Below are 23,574 nucleotides of genomic sequence, written 5' to 3'. Positions count from 1 at the left end.
GCCATATTTTGCTTACTTCTCCAATGCTTCTGTTTGTGGCTGGTTACTCACACCTGTATGCGAGCAGCCTACCGACTGTCCTAGTGATTCCTACTACAGGTGATTGAGGGCACATTTGTGAAGGAAAACTTTGACGAACTCTGCTGGACCTTATCTGCCAAGAAGAACTACAAGACGGATCAAAATGGCCACAAGGTGCTGTCTCAACAAGATGCCTTCCGCCTTTGGTGTATCTTTAACTTCCTGTCAGAAGACAAGTACCCTTTGGTGATGGTGCCGGATGAGGTAGGCCTCTCTGTGTTTTTTTTGTAGTGGCTCTTGATATCACCAAGGGCCAGGCTCTATGTTTTGGAGTTAGGGTATCAAGATGCTCATATATTTAAAACAGCACTGCACAGTTCCTTGGCATAATATAGTACTAAGCCTAATTTGAAGCATTTCATTACAAAGGATAAATGTATTTTAAATGTGTTAAGAAAGGTTATAGTAAAAAACTCGTCAGTGAGTATTTAAATAAAGCATAAATAAAGAGCAAAAGAAAAAGAGATACTTCTCCTGCGGGTCCTAGACTCTTCATACGTATGTATAGTGGCAAACTATTGGCTTTATGATTAATGTGTCACATTCCCTGTTATGCTGATCCCCTCATTGCAAATAACTGGAAGCAGTCATTGCTTTCATAAGGCCACAGCGATGGAGCAAAAGAAGAAGAAGAAATGGATGTCTGTCTCCTGGTACAAGCTACCTCTCCTTCATGACAGAGGGGAGACAGCAGAGGTGGGTCCTCCGCTAAGACGGAGGAGTGTTGCCCCGCTGCTTTGAGCAGAAAAATTAAATGATAATAACAGCTTGTTATTATCATTTTATTTTTAGCTGACGCAGCAGGATGGGGGCAGGGTTGGGATGGGAGGGGCTCAAGGGAGGAGGAGTTAGTGCACCTTAAGTGCGCATGTCTGTTTGGCCGGCCGTGTTGGGCTGGCCAAACAGACATGCACACTTTGCATTTCTCCAAGCCGGGAGGAGAAAGTGCACAGGGTGCCACTCCCTCTGTGAGCTCTGAAGCAGGGTGCTCACACCAATCACAACGCTGCCGTCATCCTGGTGATAGCAGCGTTGTGATTGGCTGAGGGAAGTCTAGAATCCTGTGTGCTTCTGGACAAGGGCGGAGGAGACGAACGCGTCTCCAACCTCAATAGGTAAGTGTTGTTTTTTTTTTTTTTTTAAATGTACTTTTTTTTTCCATCCCCACCCTGCCACCCCCCTTTCAGTGGCGGCCGCCACTGGGTGGTAACCAGACATTTAGATGTATTTACTGCCAACAGCACGGTCCCTAGCCATAAACAGGGCGAGAGCTTTCTTATAATGGGGCAAAGCACATTACATAAATTGTACTCAAATATCCCCCTGGAATTGGGCCTTATATTATATTCCAGGACAAAATCCCCACCTGCCCCTCTTTAAATAATTTGTTTAGGAACCCAAAATGATATAACCTTTTCTCAGATAAAATCAGATAAAATCTTAAATAATGCGAACAAGCAATATATCACAATAAATATATACAATAAAAGCATTGATGTGCCCATGTGAGATTGCAAGTGAGGATTTTCATCTTGAAACAAATACCAAATATGCATCCTTTGTATCTTATGTTTGCAGAATAAATGCAGTACATGAAATTAAAACTGTGATGAAAGTGAAGGAGACAAAACTTCTAATGGATTTTGGGGTACAGTCTAAGGAGGGCATAGATCATTCATGGCTTTTTATAACAATTAATGTCCGTTGTTAACCTTGTATTCTCTCACATTTAACTATGTAACATTTCAAAAATCACAATGATGCTCTGTTTTCCTTATATAAGTCCATCTTGTTAACAACCTGAATCAGCTACAAATAAAGAGGAGCAAACGCCGACTTCAGCTATGGGGTATTAAAAGCCTCTTTCTAGGATGGCGTAAGCCTCCCTTTTTTCATGTGTGCATATTGAGGCGCTTAAACAATTATTCAAGAGCAATCCTCCCGATCTCCTCAAAACTAGGGGTAATAGATGGGTACCCCTGGAGGAACAATCCCTGGGTAGTCACTTAGAGTGTGGAAACGTAGGGCTGACAATATTCTCCCCAAAAAGTGCAGTGGAGCTGAGAGCAAATGCTTTTATTTCACAAGCCACCAATGACCAGCATTACTTAATAGTTTGGCGACTAATAGCTTACTTAAGATCTTGCCAGGCTTTTTGCATATAGTCTTCGGGAGAAGCTTGCCAGGTGTATTTCAGGCTTAAAGGTCTCGTCCAAAGTTTCATAGGTTAGCTTTTAAACGCAACATTTTCTATCTTCCACATTAAAATGCAGCTGGACTGGTCAGCGGCTCGGATAATAGAAAACGGGCCCAGTACTAAGAATAATACAATTATTTCTATAGTGAAACAGAATGTACCGAAAATAATTTTCCATTCATTGATTGACTCCACAAATGGAGTCTGGCACGTAAAAACTGGATGATAACTGCATGAAACCTTTTTGGAGAAGTGTCTTCGATAGACTGCTCAGCAAGGGGAGCCTTTACATTATATTGTATGTATGTCTGTATGTATGTGGTGCTTCTTTAAGATGAACCTCGCCAAAAGGCAGCAGAGCGCAGTACAGTGTCAAAGGCAAAGGTACGGCCAACGAGTGACTGGAAAAGTCTCTGGGTCAGAAGCAGAGGTGGGCTGTTCCATCATTGTGATGCTGTGCTCCCTGAAGAGGTGAGGCTTCAGATCTTTCCTACATCGGAGCAGGGTTGGGGCGGACCTGATGGTTCCAGGGATGTTGTTCCAGGTCCTGCGTGCATAGACGGAGAAGGCCTGTCACCTTGTTTGCACTTCTTTGACTCCATTCTGATGGTGCCTGTAGCTGTGCCAAGTTACAACAGAGATCGTGAGGTTGTCTGGCAGATATTCGGGGTGCAGGTTGTGATATTTTGGAATGTATTCCATGATATTTGTGTCAAGAAGATTCATTTACTCGTGCAGAAGAGATGGAAAAGCACGCTGATATTTGAAGGGGAAACGGTGAATAATGTGATCTTAAATAGAAAATATGCACATACAGTGCACAGAAATTGTGGCAAAGATGGGCATCCTGATCCAAACATCTGTGTCAGGCGTGTGCCCCTTTGAGCATGCTGTCACCCACTCTTCTGAGCAGCTGTGCAGCTCTCTGCCGCCATCGCATCAGAGATTCTCGCAGTGAAATGCAGACTCATATTTGAGTTTTTCAGGCGTTTGTTATTATTACTTTTATTGCTTTTACTGCACATACTAACACAGGAAATTGTAAAAAACTAAATTCAGGAGATCATTCCGCTAAATGGATCATTCACAGGGCCTTTTCATTTTATTCCTCAAGACATCACTTATTTAAGTTCTGAGGGCCAGATTTACCTACAGACAGATCACAAACAGAAGGAGCAAGTTCCAAACCAACTTTCTGTCTTGTAATTTTGCGATGCGATCGGTGTACTAATCGGTCATATTGTAAAAGATCCATTTGCATGGGGTTGAAGAATGACCTTTTAATGTTTTTTAGTTATGTAAGATGTTGTTTGAAACCCCTGTGATTGGCTGTCAGTTCAAGGCTGGTGGCTTCTAGGTGACTGTTGACCTCCATCCTTGCACTTGGTTCCCAATCAGGAAACTTTGCTTTAAAGCAGCCTGCGCCCCTTAAAGATGCAGGTGATGTATTACAAATATTTCTCATATAAGAAAACTTTGGGGGAGCTGGCAGAGGGGACTGAATTCAAAATCATTAAGGAGACACTCTGGTAGGGGCATTAGAGTGCGCTAATCAAGAGGGCCCTGTGACTGAACGCAATAATCAGTCAAAATTGTCATTTAAATCGTGATTTGCAGAGCTGAAACTGATGCAAGAAGCCTGGGTGCACAAAATATCTGCCCTGGAGTCTGCTGGTGTTGAGTGCTGGCTGAGAACAGGACAGAAGTAAAAGAGGCTGGGCAGGCCCTGCGGTGGTGGAGAGCGAACTAACGGGCACACGGCCTAACAGTGGTTGCTCGCCCTGGGCCAGACTGCAGAACCTGTAACTGCATGACTGCCACTTCCAGAATAGCCATGCGACTGCCAGCCATGGTGCTCCAGCGTCACCTCGGGCTGGCAGCTCTGAGTGTAAAGTCACAGACATTGAGAGGAGGCGGCCTGGCCAAGACCTGGAAATGCTGCGGCAATGACCTACATGCTTCAAGATTGCTCAACACAATGGTGAGCTGCCCGTGGATTGGGGTCTGAACCGCTGATCAGCTGCAACAAACTCCATGGTGCTGTACCTTCCTCTCACGCTTTTTTCGAGCTGATGGCCCTTTACACTGAAACCACATGGTGCGGTATCTCACATGGGCACTGCCATGGGTTATCCTGCGTGTGACAGGCTCATCACAGATCCAGCAGTACAGGAGGGTGAAATGACCCTAAGCTGTCCCTCCAGAGACTGAGTAGTGTGAGGGAGTTTGAGGGTGACAAGACACATTGCTTGCATAGTAGCTTGTGTGGCGGGGCGTTGCGCTGCCAGGCTCAGAGTGGTGTGGGAGCGAGCACTGTCCCTGTCTTGTAGGGGTGTGCTGTCGTCCCTGAGCTGAACCACCTTCCAGACCCACAAAGCGCCCCTCTGACTTTGCATCTCATAGGTGCTGCCCCTTGACCACCATATATAAATCCGACGGAAAACAGCTAAAGCTCACCTTCGACAGTGCCAGGAAAGGTGCTCATCCGATGACCGTGACCAGGCTGCAGCTGCGATCCCTGTGGGGGCTGCTGCTGCTTCACCTTTGACTCTGAACAACTCTGACATGATTACAGCTATTGGAGAGAAGGGACAGTCCTGATACTATTAACACAAAATAGACACCCTATCCAGCAGGCTAGACTCAGCGAAGGAGAGGTGGACAAACGACATACGAGGATTGATATGGCGGAAAGATGTATTTCTGATATTGAAGAAGATACCAGCCGGCATTCTGAGATCCAGAAAGAGTTGATATCTGAAATGGAAAAAATCAGAGCTAAGAATGGGGACTTTGGGGCCTGCTCCCACACATGCAGTTTGAGAACAGTTGGAGGACCGGAGTCACCGGGTACGAGACAGACTGTGGACTATATAGAATCCATGACTGTGAACATGAGACAACCTCTCCCCGGTCTTTGTGATTGAACAAGGTCAAAGATCTCTAGCTCCGAGACCTGTCCCTGGCATCCCACCAAGGACAATAATAGCTAAACTGCTCTACTACAGGGTTAGAGACACCATCCTCTTGCTTGCCAGAGATAAATCACCAACTCGCTATGATCTCTTTCTTACCCAGTTTTACTCAGGCCATTTATGAAGCTGTGAGGAAATACCTCTCAACTGGAAAAGAACGCACCTGTAAGATCCCGGTGTTCAGTATGCCTTGATGAACCCACCCAGACTTAGGATTGTCCATGGTAGTAAACGTCACATCTTTACTTCTCCCGACGATGCCAATACATACAGAAAGAAATAGCTGAAACAACAAACTTTGAACAAGAACAGTCCTACAGTGCCCCATCATCTCAGCTTAGCGAAGTTGAATAGTGAAATGTGTCCGTAAGTGTCTCAGACATGAACGCACCTCTTTGTAGGATAATGTAGGTGCTGAACAATGGGAGCCACAGAACCCAGGGCCCACTCTTGACATACGATTAGCCGACACCCCTATTAGATAGGCCTGATTGCTGATCCGGCATGAGACTTGCTACCTAAAGCCACTGGGCGTCCTCCTTGCAGCACTAGACAAGACCAGTTACATGGAAAATGGTCTGTTATAGAGAGATTTTTTGCTCATGTTTGTTCAGTTCGCAAATGTTGATGGGTTTCTTGATCAAGGGGTTGGGACAGTAGGAGGAGGAAGGGAAACGGGTTATTAATGAGATTAAATTGCAATAGAGATCTTTGCATGCTGACTGCACCACACACAAAACACGTGGCCCACCAGGACAGAAGTGATAATCCACAAAGAGAGACCGTGCCAATCCACCTCTCACCAAAATGTTAAACTTATGCATACATTCATTCTCCTCACCTTTAACATACAGGGTATGAATCATCAAGGTAAGGCCCATCAAATTCTAGCCTGCTCTAAGTGACACCCCATAGACATTGTGCTGACACAGGTGACACATTCCACAGCCTCAAGTGATAGTAATTTTGCAGGTGGCTAGTTTAGTCCAACCAATGATGCTTTTCTTTTCTTCATTTTCAACCTATTCTAGAGGGGTAGCAATTGTCATCTGAAGAGAGATAGGTTTAGACCTCTGTACATGGATCATGACACAAATGGGGGCTTTCTCCTGGTCCAGGGAAATTGTGGCTCTGAGCACGCCACTATATTAAATGCACATGGGCCTCTTTACTGATGGTTCAGTGGCTTTGGCTGCATCTAACCCACGTATTATACTATAGGCAGATGACTGCAATACCATCCCCCGGCCTGCACTGAGCAGTACCACTGTAAGAGTCCATCAACATCCTCATGTTCTTAGTGAACTCGTTAGAATTATGCAAGGTTAGACTGCTGGCCAGGGACACTGGATACAATGGAGATGGCTGGAGCAGATTAAATACCTTCCATGAACATTATCGGCCTACTCACTAGTCTTTTTGCCTGCACTCTGCATACTGGCTAGTGCACAAGTACAGAGACTGTGGAGGCTGAACCCAAGGCGTTGCTAGAGCAAATATTTTGTTCTGAACTCCGTCAGGCCATTGTCTCGTAATTCACTATAAATAAAAATTCATTGGCAACATTCGCCACTCGGTGGGAGACTTCTAAAGCTGTGATCGGGGAGAGTGTATCTCCAAGTGCCATTGGGTTCTTAGGGCCCGTAGGGTGACCTGAGTGGGCTAGAGTCGAACATTAAGACATAGGAATGAGAATCTGGGACCAGACACAACCAGAGCCTGTTCAATACCCCTGTTTAAAACGGCTGGGGTTCCGAGAGGTGAAATATCTTGGAAAACATGCTGCAGCCATATGACATGGAGCAGGCAAACTCCTGGACCACACCCTTTCTAGCTTAATTAGCCACCCTGGGCCTCGGCTGCTGTGATTCAGATTGGAACCCCCTCAAATGGAGTAGCCAATAAACAGGAGGACATCCTTACAGCAATTGTAGAGTTCTGTACTCTCTCTAAAATGAATGCCCCAAGGGCAGAATACATGTTTGCCTTAACTAAGCGACTCTTGCCTGGTTGGAGATGCGTGAGCCTCTCTGTGGTCCCAGTATATTATAGGAAATTAGGGAAGTGATTGAAGCTGTGAAGAAAGTGATGGGAAGCAATGGTTTTCCCGTGGAGTTCTACAAAGAACACTCTGGGGAACTGGCCACCTGCCTACTGGAAGTGTGCAATGAGGCATTCGTGACCGGTATCCTCCCTTGGTCACTACGTGAGGCAGTAGCGATTACCCTGTTGAAACCACTTACTACATATGAATCTTGTCATCCTCTTTCATTAGTCACTGTAGACAACAAGGTTCTGGCTTAAATCGTAGCTAACAGAATATTGCTGCTTCTCCCTCTTTGGTCCGTCCGGACCAATCAGGATTTATACCTGGTAGATAAACATCTGATAATCTCAGCACTCTCTTTACTCTTACTATAGCCTTAGAACCCGCCGAAGCGGGCTCTACCGGCTATTAAAGGCCCGCTCCCGCGTTAAATGCCCAAGCCGAAGGCGAGGGCATTTAACAAGGGAAAGGGCCTTTAATAGCCGGTAGAGCCCGCGACAGCGGGTTCTAAGGCTATTAGAACATTCTGCCACTCAGGGCAGAATGTTCTATTAAAAAAAACAAATTTCTCACGGAGCCCGAGGGGATTTAAATCCCCTCGGGCTCCGTGAGGCTTTGTTGACAGCTGTTGCTGTGAACAAAGCGAACATTGGAATATTGCCGCTGCGGGCTTTTACCGGCCAGTAAAAGCCCGCAGCACTCCATTGTTTTCAATGGAGCTGCCAACGTTCGAATGTTCTAATAATCAAATAGATCCCTCTCTGGAGGTAAAGGCTGCGTTTCTCCACTGCTAGAATGCAGGTCAGTAACATGATCTCCCCTCCGATGCTGATTCAGAGGGGCACAAGACAGGGATGCCCACTGTCTCCTATCCTTTTCGCATTGGCGGTGGAGTCTGCATACTATGTGAATATCACCATCATAGGGGAATACATTTTATTACAAGCTGGCTTATCCTCTAAATGCATGCTGGTTAAAATCCCTCCCATCAACTTTGATCCAGTTATTGAAGAAATCACCACTTCTGATTCATAGTCCGACTTAACTATAAACTTGTCAAAATCAGTTCTCGTCCCGCTAACTAAGTCTACCAAAGCTCTAATCACCCAATATCCCTTAAAATGGCAGACAGATCCCATCTGATACTTAGGTATACAATACAACATGACTTGGCCACTCTCATGAAAGAAAACTATGGCAGATGTAAGGTCATTCTAACCAAGTCTTTGGAGAACTGGATCAAGTTGCCTCTGTGGGTGTCGAGAATAGCAGCACTTATAAAGATGGTCGTTCTTCCTAAACTTTTGCAAATCACCCACTGGTACTTAAGAAGGCCTTCCTCAGCCAATGACTGGTAGGAAGACTGGTCTGGGCCGTATGCAATCTCGGGTTGCTTGGCACACATTATAGATGCCATATGAAATGGGTGGATTTGCAACCCCCCAACTGAAAAAATAACAACCTGGCAGCAACACAGGCTCCATATGAGCACTGTGGGTTCAAAGTAGCACGCTTTCCTCCCTATCTCAATCTAGAAGCAGGCCTTGTTGCCCCAGCCCCATGTGCACCGCTCTGTTTCCTCAAGCACAACGTTCCTCCACTGAGATAAATACAGTGTTTGATACTGACTGACAATGCTGACAAAAAGTCTGTGGTTCTATTCGCCACATCCTCCATTGACTTATCATCCAAACCTATCAGTTACATTGGACTCTGGGGTGCACATATACCTGACGATGAGTAATCGTAAATCTTTGGGAGATCTGTTTCCTGAGTGCCGTTTCTTAAAGTGTAGAATTTCTTAACGTGTAGAATTTCTTGGTGGTAACCCCAGCACCTTGATGGGCTCCCTGGTCTTCCGCCACCTAAGAGGTTCAATGAAGGAGTTCTTCCCCCACATTGCCGGCGGAGCCCCCTGAGTGGGCGTGGCTCTCACTCGTCGTTATCAACCTAGATAAAGCCCACCTGTTTGAACCACGGCGACCTAACCATGAAGATCCAATTGGAAAGGGACTTGGGTCAAACTATTCCCACTTCTCAGTGGGTGTTTTGTCGCAGCCAGATTAGAGAGATCTCCCCTAATGGCAAATTTAAGCTAATGCAACCAAAACTCATACACGGGCATATTATACCCCTTGCAGTCTGCAGTGCTATTCCAACGACCTAGGGAGAATGACCTGTGAAGGATGAGGAAAACACATCAGCATTGTTATCCAGAGATTCTACACGCCTGGCAAGCCCAGTCAGTTGCCAGTTTTTTCTATTTTTGTATGTGCCCTCATTCTGGGGACTTTTAATTAATGTTCTTTTTGATTACGCACAGTCCCACTCGGACTTATTAAATTGGTAAGTATCACACTGCATGTGGCACAATTTTTCCCACGTGTGGCTTGCTTTCACGCGCGTGATGGTTCTTTTGTATGACCATCTCAGCAGGAATTTCGGCTGGTTATTTTCCACATCCTTCAGGAATAGTGGAAACATCTCTTTTCCCAACAATAATCATTCTTAGGTGTGAATAGTTTCGCTACCTCCCATTGTAAGTCATTTCCTTTGCCCACAATTACCCCATTACTAATTGTTTCTTCTTCTTTGATATATTGACGAATCATTGGTTTTCTTTGTAGATTAATTGGTGCTTTCCGACTCTGTTACTGTGTTATGTCCTGATGATGATCCCAATATTCATATGGGATTGAAACATCCCCAACAGCACGTGTTACTGGCAGAAAATATTTAGATGTCACCGGCGAACAGTTTAAATTAAATTATTGGGTAGAATGGAACATTTCCAAGGCCAGTTCTTTACTCCGTTTGCCTATAGACACGTCTGCACCTCACTTTTTTTATTTCACTGTGTGATCACAGGATATCTGATCACATTAAACTTTTGTTTTAATAATGAGTGTTTTTCTGTAAATTCGTTACTCATTCATCCATGTTAGGAAAGTTTTTGTATTTTTCTTTGATTCATCCTCTCTTGATGTGAATCTAGCTATTCCATTGTTGTCAGCTTCTCTTAAAAAACAGACCTTACTTCATTGTGGTTGAATGGACAGCACCTCTTTAGTGTATTATCTCACACCACATGTAAGGCAGTTGTCTGATTTGGTTGTAATAATTGAAGCTGCAGTTCCAGGATTTAAAGTTTTTTTTTTAAATGTTATTATTTTTTCCAACTGGCATCGCAGATAACGATGTACGCTATGAAGGATAATATACAGGTAAAGGAAACAGAAAATAATAACACAACAAACAAAATTGGGCATCAGTCCAGGTCTATTGCAGACAATACCACAATAATCGTGCAAATGGTGCAGCAGATAAAGCTTTCTCCCTCAAGTACCCCATGCACATAAATATTGACTACAGCACAAACAACAGGCGGTGTGCTAGTGCATAGTTTTTGGTCATCACCAGACTGCGGTGCCCTCTTTTGTAACCCAAAGCCTGTAAACATAATGATATCTATTTGATCAGATTGTTGTCAGTGTCTTAACTTTATTGTCAGTCCTGACTGATACCCACACTCATCTCTTTCAAGCTTTGGGTCACCTTCAGTTGCAACAGGAAGTGTCTCAATCATTCCTCCCCATCCAAGCACATCTTCACTACCTTATCATTTGTATGTACCATTTGGTTTCGGAGTTCTTCAGTCAGCAGCTTTTCCATTAGAGCTTTGTGCAAGCCCTCAAGTGATAACCCTGAGCCCCACCCCCAGGTTATGGTGATAAGTCTTTTGGATCGAAAGCAACCATCTTATATTTGCCATTTCCAGATTTCGATAGGTGTGCAGTCCCAGTACACATTGTTGGGGTGACAGATTGACCATCCCTCCTGCCACATACGGCAGGTGTGACAACTCATTTTCCAGAAACCAGGCGCCATTCAGCTCCGATACACTGTATGTATAAAATCTACATCTGAAGTCCACCACCTAGGAACATTTGTAGTGCAGTTCAGATATATCCCAGCAAGGGTCTTAGAGATACGATAGGCTCTGTGTATTGGGTATACTGAAATCTGGTGTTACTGGTTGCTTGTTGGAGAACAGCTCACTGTGCTAGTCTATCTCTTATAGTGGCTTCCCAAGATCTGTTTATAACTCGTCCTTGATTTTCAGAGTATCCACTGGATGGTCTTTGCACGGGGCACTGTTGATTAATGAGACATGTTTGCTACCCTACACTAGTCCGTACAGTTCTAACCATGTGTAGGTCTGTGGGTGTCTGCCTGTGAAGCTTTCCCAAGAGCTCTTCGCCGTGCCCACCTGCTGAGCACACAGAATGACTTGGCCAGGTCGGATCAGATATCTTAAAAGTGTCCTCATACAGGTCTTCCATCTTATTGCTGCACCTGTCCTTCACTCTGTTACCCTAGAGTGTACACTTAAGGCGTGAAATGGGAGGAAACCCTTGGAGAGAGCTTCCTTCGCAAATGGAGTATGGCAGAGCATCCTCTGTCACAAACTTGGTACATTAGGGCCACTAAGTGGGGTTACCACCTAGAATTCCATCTGTGACGATATAAGCAGCAAGGGCATCTACCCATGACTACCTGCCAATAAAGAGTGCTCCCTGTTGGGTTTGGCATCCAAACGTTTGGGTAGATGCAGCTTAGCAGAGAAATTATAATTTTCCAAGTCGGGGAGTGCCAACCCCCCTCTACCTGTTCATAAGGCAGCTTTAGCTTTGCAAGCTTTATTCTCAGTCTAGTCTTAGTCCAGATCAAGGAGGCCACCATGTAATGCCGCTCCGTGACACTGACTGCTGACTCAGGCACATTGTAACCTGGAACACATATAATCCCTCTAGGGCCATAAATGTCAGTGGTAATCTAATCCCAATACATCCTCATATACCTTTCATCACTTTGGCAATATTGACTTGTATACCATACTGCTCTTTGTGCCTCCTGCATCGCCGAGTACCTCATGTATTCAGATTGCCTTGTCATACCCAGGTCAAATAAGGCGTTGCTCCTGCGCCTTGCCAGCGCACCAAAAGAGAAAGATGGTACTTGACCTAGTTTGTTCTCAGTCCCTCTATTTTGTGGGATTCCCCTGAAAGCCAGAGGAGTTAAGAGACTTCCCTCAAGTGCATCATTTCCATATATGAACCCACGTGTTGTCAGCAACCTGGTTGCCCCAGACCCCCCTTTCCTGAGCAGAGAACTCAAGTCAGCAGTTCTGCCGCCACGGGGAAGAGAAGCAGCGAGGGCCGACAGCCTTGCCTAGTTGCACTTCCCAGCTGTCATTCTATACACCATTAGTTGTGACTCCAGTTTGGACACTCAGTAGATTGGGAACAAACCCAAACCCCTTCAGCGTCGCGAATGAAAATGCCCAGCCACCAAGTCAAAACTCTTCTCAGTCGCAAGAGAAACCACGACATGGTCATCAGCACTATTATTTTTTAATAGTGTCCCACGTGGGCTAGTCTCCAGAGGTTTGCAATCATCCTTCTCCCTGGGAATAAAAACCTTTATTGGTCGGGGTGGACCAATTTGTGATCATTCTCGGAAATTTATCCTTTAAGACTGTATTAATGGGTTTAACATCAGTGTGAATCATCTGCTAAAGCTTTAGCACCATCATTGTGGTTGCCTAGAGAGTCATCTGGAAGTAGCCCACACTCCAGTGCCTCCTGCTGCAAGTTTGACAATCTCTCCAGTTGGACTTTCGGAGCACATTGAAATAATTCGGGGTACCTGGCCCGGGCTTCTTAACTCCCTGCATTTCTTTGTGCACAGACATTAACTCAACCCCGATCAGTGGCATATCCAGCTCAACATTCTCTGTGGGTGTAAACCTTGGAAAACTGGCCCATTCAACATAATCCTGAATATGGCCACGGAATGTAACATTCACAAAGATACGGGTAAACTATACAATTTGTATCTTTTTGAGTGGTGGGGTGTGCACCCGCCTGTCTCATTACTGGGTCAGTGAGGTTTTGTCTACACAGAAGCCAACCCAGCCTTTACCACATTTTATCACCCTCACCTTGTAAGTGCTCCCTAAATGATTGTACAAGTACATGTTGAATCTGTTGTATATGCTCCTCAGTGTGCACTCGACAACAGTCAGCACGTACCTGGAGAACCCCGTGGACTCTTTCCTCCCCAAGCAATTTCAGCCTCCAGTTATTTGATATCTGTCATAAATTCTGCAGAGGTTCTATGCACTTTGTTCAGACCCTTCCACGGACCACCACCTTTACTGCATCCCAGCCTAATAGCCTTCAGAGACAACGTGTGCCAGTTATCCTTGAAGTATTCGGGTACTCCCTGGCAAGGAATAAACCACGCTTAATGAATAAATGTAAAGTGTTTAAAGGGTTGGCAGATTACCCTTTGTGGTTACTAGAGATGGGTGTGTTTAAGTCTGCCTTCCCTGTCTGCCTAGCCCTCACTGTCTGTATGAGAAGGCATTTCTGAGCAAGTGTGTACTGCCTAGAAACTGTTTTCCTACTGCTAAAAAGGAAGTGGTTGCTGTAGGCCCAACCTTGGAGCTCGTTGGAGCTCGCAAGCATTTTCACATGGCCAGTGGATGCCTGGTTGCATGGTCTGGCTTTGTAATGCTTGAGGGCATCAGGCAGCACTCTTTCGGCCAAAGATGCCTAGGCAGACAGCACAGGTATAGATGCTAAAGTAATCTCTGCTAGACATTGTCTGCGCCATGAGTATACAAGGCTAACCTCAGTTGTGGATTAAGCCTGGCCATGAATACCAGCAGATCACAGCAGGTGATATAAGAAAGTCCTTATGTTACATTTCTGTTGCGAGGAAAGCAGGTGTGGTTAGTTCCATTAGCCCATTAGTAAAAGGAGGCAGCAGACACATTATAGAAAAGAATAGCCTTGGGAGAGTCATTGTTCAAAGCAGGACAAACTAAGAGTGGTAACAGACGGCTCTCAGGGTAGTGATCATATGACCCCGTTCACAGACTGCATGATTTATCAATGTAATGGGCCTGACTGTCAGGGCAGCCTTAGTGCCACTGTAAATTCCTTCTGGTGCCGGTAGCAGAACATCATTTTCAAGAAAGCCCGAGTTCAGTAATCCACGCCCAACTATGCACAGGGTGTGCAGTCTCTCCATCACTTTATCTCTAATAGTAACTAATGTCGTTCATTTGTAAAGTCACTGCTTATTACATTCATGGCATCGCTAAATTATTTTTTATCAAACAGTAAAAATATAATATTTTTGTGACATCCCTATACGAAATTACAAAAAATATTTAAACAATAACCGGCCATTGTTCATGTTTTTAAAATTCTGCAAAGGCCAGAGCATGATAATTAAAGAGGATCTTTTTTATATAAAAACCTTAATACCAATCCAAATCAGGTTTTGTGGCCCTTACACCATTATATTTCACCTTGCTCCCCCTGGCCAAAATGCAGTACTTCTAGTCTTTACACGTTACTGGCTCTATGAGCTATAAAATGCTAAAGCTTCCAAACATTTCTATAAACAATGAGTCCAATGAGACTAATCTCTTGGTGCTTCGTGAAAGGTGCACGATATCCGGGAATGTGGGACACTTTTTTTTTTTTAGGAGGGCCTTATTGTAATCCCAGTCCGACCTGGACTCCTCTTCAGCATTTCCATAGATGAGATAAAAAGGCCTAGCTCTCCGTCTTCACAAACCCCCTCAGCAGCACCCCACCGTGTTCCGGTCTTGGAAGAGGCGCCTGCACCTGCCTTCACAGGCCTCCTGAGTGCCCTCCTCTGCAGGCCAAGGGCAAGGCTGGTTCTTGGCTGTGAAGTCTTGATGACGGCAGCGGGGTATGCCCTCTGGGAATGCATGAGATACTTTTACCATTAATGAAGAGAGCGCCCCGTTTAATTGGACTTCCCCTCTGACGTCATTGCAGTTGGTATCAGGTGCTTTGAAAGGTGTTCCACTTTAATTGGACTTCCCCTCTGACGTCATTGCAGTTGGTATCAGGTGCTTTGAAAGGTGTTCCACGACCGACCGGTAAATCAACCGCCCCCCTTCAACTGACCCCTACCCTTGCCTTATCCGACGTATTGTGTATAACGCGTGGGACCCCGATCCCGATTCTCTGGTTATTTCTCTTTCGCCTCTTAACCCCGAATTTCACCCAGGGTTAACATGTAAAACACCCAAATAAAAGACGAAAAACACCAGATGCTTAGAGTTCGTGCAGAATATATCATTCAGCTGGAGGGGTAGGAAGGATGCCACGGGCCCTGATGCAAGCAAGTGAAATGGTCCCTTTGACGGCTGCTGTTGGGACAGTAAAATACAGCACTGACCAAGTTCCACTGCACCTGCTGCGCCAATTGTAGCTACGCCACTGCACCTACCACTGGCCCTTCAGCAGTGTAATAGGATGGAACTCGGCCGTACACGCGGTAGCAGTACAGGGAGGTGGACAGACAAGAAATCTCCCCAGTTTTTTGGCAGATGTCTAATAACGAACCAGGGCTTAAATGGCACCCATGCTCCTAAAATTGTAAGCACCTAAGGATTTAGACTTCCAGAAAAGGCAGAATGACATTTTTTGCCATGAAAAATCCTCCCCTGAAAATTTGAACAAAAGTGATGTGTGCCCTGGAGACCAAAGCCAGTCCAGCAATCTGAGCAGAGTTCATGGGCCAGATGTAGCAAGCAATTTTGCATTCGCAAATGGTGAGAATTGCAAAGTTCGTCTGTTTGCGAATGCAAAAATGCATTTCAAGGTGTATGAAAGGCATTCACTGTGCAATTTTAAGGAATCACAAAAATAACGAGTCCTTAAAATTGCGGTCTCATTTTGCGATTCTCTAAATAGGAAATCGCAAATAGGTAATTCCTATTTGTGATTTCAAAGCACATGTATCAAGCATTTCCAAAACGCAAATTGGGCATTTAGGAAATGCAATTAGCACCAAATCCAATTTGGTGGTAAGCATGTGCAATTTTAAAAAATGCATTATAAATGCATTTTTAACAATGACATGTAGCGCACACATGCCCCTAGGGCATGTGTGTGCTTCATATGTCCGCAAATATTTTTGGGGGTGCATCAGAGGGGGCCTTAGCCCCCCCCAGCACCCTGGGGTTTGCATTACCTAAATTGCGAATTCCTAACTGGAATTCGCAAAGCGGGAAATGCAAAACCATTCACACCTATGATGGAGCTCCATTCCCTAATTGCGATTCGGTAATAGCGATTGCGAATTTTAAGAAATCGCTATTACCGACTCGCAAATTTCATAAATTCCATTTTTCATTTCTTAAAATTAGCTATTTAAGAAATGCAAACCGGGAGCTTGATACATCTGGCCCTATGTCTTTTGTGATCTCCTGATAACTCGAGCGCTGACATATAGAGAAAGAAAAAGTGTGAAAAGCAAGACAGGAAACAGGTTACAAATATAGAAAGCAGGGATCATGGCTGTTAGAGTGTAGCAGAATAAGCAAGGCGTAGCGTCGGAGAGGAGTGTGTTTGGGCTGTTACCTCCCCCCCTAATGTATTTTCTGATGAATAGTTGGGTACAGGTGCTTTCAGTCGGGTCTGGTGAGGTGTCTGTCGTATTTCACTGGAGATTTTTGCATGTGCACACTGACAAACACACACACACGCTCATTTCTCTTTGAAAGCCCTAAAAATGTTGATTATTTTACGAAATATTGTGTCCTCTTACTTAGCACTCCTGCCAATCCGCATTCCACTCCCCTTCCAGTAGCTCTTAAGCCCTCCTACGCGCCCTGCTTTATGTGTAATTTAGTTTAACATTACATGCAGCATGATTGTTGGTAAATCTGAGTCTCACACTGCCTCCCCAGTTTTACTGACCAGGCTACGCCTTTGAGACTGAGGTGGCCACTCAGACATTCTTCAGTCCTGTGCCTTGGAGAAAATACTGCAGGTTAACCCTTTCTTTAAGAGATTAATTATGAGGAGTTTTCTAAATCAATATTTTCTGCCCAGTTCTGGCTCAGGAACCCTGGGTAGGGCCCAGCACTCTTAAACAGTGGCCACTTGATGAAGATGTGTTGAGGGATCAGCGCCAGAGAGGGTGATAGGTTAACCTAGTTTTAAACAAAATTGTTGTTGAGAGATTCACGCTGACCAACTGTATTAATTTTGTCCCGGTCCCTTGCCATATATGGTAGACGGCGAAGGAGTCTTCCAAGAGAAACCTGCAACGCAGACCCTAAATAAACAGCTCGTCTGCTAAACAGTGCCTTGCTTATTCAATTCAGTGTTTTTCTGACCAGGAAGAGACTTTTCACCGTGAACACTGAATGCCCCTATTCATTACATTACTTTCAAAGAGAGTCAGAGGAATTCTGTCTTTCGGCCATCAGGTCCTAAATAAACACAACTAAATATGGTTTCTTCAAGTGAGGTTGCGCCGAGTAAGACCCTCATTATGAGTTGATTGGTGATTAGGGAGATATAAAGCACACCCAACAAAATCTGACTCCAGTGGTTCGGGATTTATTTGGTGTGACACCACCCGATTACGGGTTTTTCCAACAAATGGGAAATAACAGGCACAGTTCTGCGCTAAAATCCACATGTGATGGTATTTCACATGGTAAAATGCATCTGGGGAAGGCAATAATTATTGTAATAGTCATAATTCAATTATGTGCAGTAAAGGACAACGTCACTCTCTGTGACCTCTGGCAGTGGCTGTCGATGGTGGATTCTCCTCTGACGTTCTGTGCGGTCACTGGTTTCTCTTGGTAGATCCTCTCCTCGCTGTGCATTGTAGTCGTTGGCCACTGGCGGTGCATTCTTTCTGTGCACTGCGTCCAATGTTTGTAAGCAGTTTATGGGTGCCATTCCCTGTAGCCAGTTTATGTGCTGTGTGGTGTGCTCTAAGGCAGTGGCTTTCAGGTTATGGATTCTCACCTTCTCCTGCCGTCTGGTAAATGCTGCTGATGTGAATTATCACTTCGCTGTGCCCTTGTCACTGGATGCTAACAGTGAGTTTACTCCTCTCTGTATATTGTGCCTACTGGTTAGTGATGGTGGATTGTCTCATTACTTTGCTTTGCCTGACATTGGTTTCTGATAGTGGATTGTCCCTTTATCTGGTGGTATTAAATTATAATGGTGGGTTCTCTTCTGTCTGCCTCATAAACTAAGAACTTTATCTTTAGCTCCTTACATTCTGTGGCCATTGGCTACTGATAATTTGTTCTCTCTCCTCCATGCTATATGTTGTCATTGACTGTTAAAGGACCATCGTCTCTTGCTTGGTCCTCGGGTCACTGGCTGCTTTTTGTGGATTCTCTCCTTGCTCTCACCGGCGGCCATTGTTTGTTAGTGGTAGTTTATCTCTTGGCTGAGTCATGTAGGCATTGACTTTGTGTGATGACTTCTAATTTTGTACAAATATAGGTCAGTTTAATTGGTGAGTGTTAATCATGCATTAATTACCGTCTTCATTAGGTAATTCATTGCATACTTATACTGGGCATAAGTCTTTCATTCATTGTAAATTGTCGAAGTGTTTGATTTGCAAGAGACTACGAGTCCCAGAGTTCTCTTGTCTCGGCCGAGAATGTTCTATTCCCATTGTGACTCTTCTGAAAGTTGGCATTGAGAGGTGACTGAATGAAAATCATCTGAGGAATCCAACTGGAGAAGAGTGACATCAATGGTTACAGTAATATGGATGCCTGTTCCATGTAGGTGTGGAAGACTACGCAGAGATCTAAACTGAATTCTGTTATTCCCTCACAGACAGAATTCGGAATAGGTACGGCGCATATGTTTCTGCATGCCCACTTCGAGAGAGAAGAGGGCAGCTGCGAACACACATTGATATCCTTTCAGCTAGGCCACGAGGAGAGCCAAGTGCACACATTTCGCATATCCGGACCTTTAGGGCATTAATGCACGTGGCCTTGGTGGGTGAGTGGAGGGATAGGAGCCTACCGTGCTGGAGGGAAAGGCGTAAGACGCGCACAGACCTTATAGTAACAAGGTTGTTTGTTTGTGGTGAAGTAGGTGCTGGTTGTAATGCAGAGAGTTTTGACCTTTACTGTCATGAACATTACCGAAATGTTAATAAGTTTGGTATTTTATGTAACCCGTCCGTAGGTAGCGTACCTAATGAAGAAAGTCTACATGGCAATGAATTTAGAGCTGAACTGCAGTGACCTGGATGAATGCCTCTCACAGGACTCCCTGCAGCAGAGCGGGCTCACAGTCTGGAAGTTTCTGGAGCTGGTTAATTCGGGCGGTTTCTTGAAGGGAATCGAACAAGAAATCATCAGCATGGCCATCGAAGAGGTGTATCAGGAGATAATCCAGGATGTTCTCAAACAGGTTCCTACTTGATTCTAACCCTTTTTCACATTCTTCCCACTCTTTACGAACATTTTGTAAAATATTTAAAATGATTATTTCCCTGACACAGAAGAGTTAGCTGGTGGTAGCTAATAGGGTGTACCAGAAGTTGGAAGAGAATCGAACTGTGGTGGTGGGTGGATTTACATGGGCCTAGAGGTGGGGTTGGGCGAGTAGATGTGAGGGATCTCTTTAATTACTAGCAAGGCAGTATGGGAAATAGCGGGTATTGCTATAGGTAATTAAGAATGGCAACCTGTAGTGTGAACAAAACTGTGCTGAAGATTTGCTGTACTGGAACCATTCTTGGAGAGGGCAGGGCTCCGGTACTGTGGGTTGGACTGCTGAGCGGTTGGGATTGCTGTAAATCGCGGTACTGTAGGAGATGTAGGGAGGTCGGAGGGTGCAGCCGTGGACATGTGGGATTCCTGTACAGTGGCAGGCAAGGTCTCTGTTTCTGTGGTGATCTGAGTGAGAGAAGGGCAGGGTTGTGCTTCTGTGGGATGATCCCTAGGAGAGGAGTAAAGCAGTCTGAAATGGTGTCTTGTATTGTGGAAGGCTGTGTGAACCAGAAGGGCAGGTCGTTAGCAGTGTGGGTGTGGCAGTAAATGAGAGGCAGTTGACACTGTGGAAGTTCCTTTAAGATGGATGGGGAGACCGGTGATGCCACTCCTGTAGGGAAGCGGTGAAGTTTTTTGGACATGGGGGGAAGCCATGAGCCCTGGGGAGGCAGGCCTGGGATACAGAGTGAGAGGGGAGTGTTCCTAGCTGTTACGGGAGCATTTGAGTCTGCAGTAGAGTGTGTCTGGAGTATTTGTGTAATACTAGGCCGCTGTGGGTAGGAGAATTTACAAAACCGAGAGCAGCCTTGAATATCAGGATTTATGAATCAGACCGGTGGACATGTGCAATCTGAGTCACGTGTTAAGACTATTTTTAAATGGAGGGACACTCCTGAAACTTGGTAAAGCATTCAGACAAGACAAATGAAAGGCAAATGAAAGAGGCCGCTGCTTTAAGTGGGCAGGGACTGAGTACAGACACATTGCATCTAATGAATTCCTTATGCCTTGAGACACTGCTGAGACTCCACAGCATTGCTGGATACATTTGCTGTACTAGCGCTTCTGATGTGCTTTACACTTTGGGACAGCAAGGATGTTTTTTGAAGCAACGAGACTATATTTTTAATTGCATTGTATAATCATTTTACACCTTGGACCGCTAGACGTTTAACAGGAGTGAGGGAGCTCTTCTAGGCACGGATGCTGCAATTTCAATGGGACAGAACTGTGACTCCGTTGCTATTTCCGAAAGGTGCTCTAGGATACGAATGAAAGGTAATTGGCAGTGCTCTCTTTTTTGGGACAATATGGGTCCTTCTACGCAGGGCTTCGGTGCAGAACCAGATAGTTGCGGCCCTTCTCTTCAGGGATGCTACGCTTTATTAGGGCAGGAAGGGTTTTCCCCACGGCTTATACTCTGTTAATACAATCCTCAGTAGGAAACACAGAATGTAACTACAGACGTTGCAAGCCCCTTTGATGTTTTGTGGACCTACATCTAGTTTGAAGGGGCACAGAATGGCAAGGCGGAAGCCAGTAGTTCAGGAAGTCCTGCAAACTTTGAAAAGCTCTTTCTGTATATGAAGGATCCTAACGTTAGTTTGAGTAAGTTACTTTTATGTGGAGGGTCTTTGCTCGCATTATGGTCCTAGAAAAGCAAAACAGCACCAGTATTCTGGAACCACGTAGGCATATTTATGTAGAGCCAAATGGGTAAGCTTAGGTAGCTGAATTGAAAGGTTTGGGATGGTTATGTTGTTACAGAAGAAGTAGGAGTTGTGGTATGATAATGTTACCCTGGATCTGAAAAGGCAGATGTGGAGGTGGTTACCTTATCTTGTAGCTTTGATGTAGGGTGGAGATATTGTATACATCCCAGAACCGAAGAGGCACGCTTGAGATGATCTGGGAGCTAAACAGGCAAATGTTGCTTAGTTGCATGGTCCCCATGTTGAGCAAGCAGGTGTGACTTGGTTCAGTGGTCTTCCAGCTGGGGGGAGGCAGCTTTATGACATCTGTTGGCAGATGTAGCTGAGAACTATTAAGCATCTACAGGTAAATGCATTTAGGGGAATAGAAAGAGGGAAATTGGCGTACCAGGTACAACTTGTAGATTAAATAAAAACATCTAGGAATACAGACTGGAGATGCATTGCTTGAGTCTCAGAAGCTTCTTCGGTCCATGGCATTGCTCCCTGCTTCCACCCTGTCTCCCTCCTTATTCTCTATTCTTATGATTAAACTTCCTTCTCCTCTTCCCCTTCTTTTCTTGTCTTGCTCTCCACATATTTACAGTTTCCATGTTATATTCATCCCATTATCTCCTGTCTTGTGTCAGTCACTCTTTCTTTCTCACTGCTTCCCACCTGCTTGCCCTACATTCACTTACAGCTCTCTCTTGAGCACCTTGCTTCTCTCAGTTATTTGTTTGGCTTCTCCCGGTGCTACATTAAGTCTGTGTTTTCTCTTGCACATCATCTGGTTGGTCTCAGGGATACTTGTGGAAGAGAGGGACTCTGCGCAGAAACTGGACTGAGCGCTGGTTCACACTGAAGTCCACGTCTCTATGTTACTACCTCAGCGAGGAACGGAAAGACAAGAAGGGGTTCATCCCCCTGGATAAGAACTGCTGCCTGGAGGTAAGTTGGCTCTGAGTGCCTTTTGCAGTCTATTGTAATATATATTTTAAACTAGTGTTTAATTGTCCTCCTCGGTGTGGATGAGAAATGATTTGAAAAAGGCGTGGCTGCAGGCAGTAAACCTGGGTCGATGACAATAATGTTATTCATTTTACCAAACAAAGTTTTGGCAATCCTGTACTATTGAAGACAACTTAATTGCACTTTCAATATTAATTTAATCAGTTGCTCTGGTAATGACAGGGGAAGTCAGCTGTATACATCTTTTATAGACTTTAAGACTGCACACAACTATGTTGACATGAATTTTGATGTGGGCTAATCTGGCTGTTTGGGGCATCGGTAGATCTTTTCATCCCTCTATTTCAGAAACTTGGGATAAAATTAAATTGTGTGTCTCCACTGTTTTGAAAAGTACGATTTACACCAACAAATGCCTTAAGCAATGATGTCTACTGCCCTCCTGCTTTTTAATCTATCTATTGCGAACCGTGGAGCTCATTTGAAAAATATAGAGCTCTTTTCCTTTAAACACTGGAGTATTAGTGCCAATCCTACAATATGTGCTGGTGACATGGCTTTTCTAGAAAGGTTGATCAGAAGATGATAAAGAGTGGCATGTGGTTCCCTAATGTTGCAAAAGGTAACTGCCTACAAGTATTTAGGGATATGAGTGGCTGAAGGGAGAGGTTTCAGTATAATTTGTCCTCACTTAAAACAAAATCCACAGCCCTGAATTCTGCTTTTCCCCGTTTAGCAAGGGATCTTACTATTCTTTCTTTAGTGCCAAACCAACAGATGATATCTGCCAATTTAATACCAAGTTTCAGCCATGGCATAGTTGCTTTTCCTGGTATCTTTGCATGGTGAGCGGATATAGAACAGTGCTGCAGGTTCCATCTGCTATGTGAGCTATTTGGCTCCACTATATAGGCTCATGCTTTAAATGATTTTTCTCTTTTGAAGCAGGAACATGCACTTGAACAAGATATATAAATTAAAACATCCCCAATGGGCTCTTTGAAAAGTTTTCTGTGAAAGGAATTAAATACAAGTTTTTCTGACCCATAGTTAAAGTATTTGAGCAGCCTGGCAGCAAACTTAACTTAGCTTCTCTTTGGGCTTTTGATGGAACTTGCAACAGTTAAAGGTGACTAACGCTGTGTGTAAGCAAATTGCACTCAAAGATGACCTCATGGCACTGGAAGGGGACAAGCATTTATGAGTAACACTGTCAACTT

The 23,574-nt window shown here is 44.6% G+C and overlaps 1 protein-coding gene across 1 annotated transcript in view; it reads left to right on the top strand.

The window, feature by feature from the left end:
* DEF6 (DEF6 guanine nucleotide exchange factor) overlaps positions 1 to 23,574 on the top strand; it is a 232,305-nt gene that overhangs the window by 118,469 nt on the left and 90,262 nt on the right. The window contains exons 3-5 of the mRNA XM_069238802.1: positions 100 to 285; positions 19,381 to 19,608; positions 22,187 to 22,333. Of these exons, the coding sequence (XP_069094903.1) occupies positions 100 to 285; positions 19,381 to 19,608; positions 22,187 to 22,333 (561 nt within the window). The remainder of the gene's footprint in view (positions 1 to 99; positions 286 to 19,380; positions 19,609 to 22,186; positions 22,334 to 23,574) is intronic.

The sequence above is a fragment of the Pleurodeles waltl genome, chromosome 6 (assembly GCF_031143425.1).
Source record: "Pleurodeles waltl isolate 20211129_DDA chromosome 6, aPleWal1.hap1.20221129, whole genome shotgun sequence".
Lineage (NCBI taxonomy): Eukaryota > Metazoa > Chordata > Amphibia > Caudata > Salamandridae > Pleurodeles > Pleurodeles waltl.
This window is presented reverse-complemented; position numbering and strand designations above follow the sequence as displayed.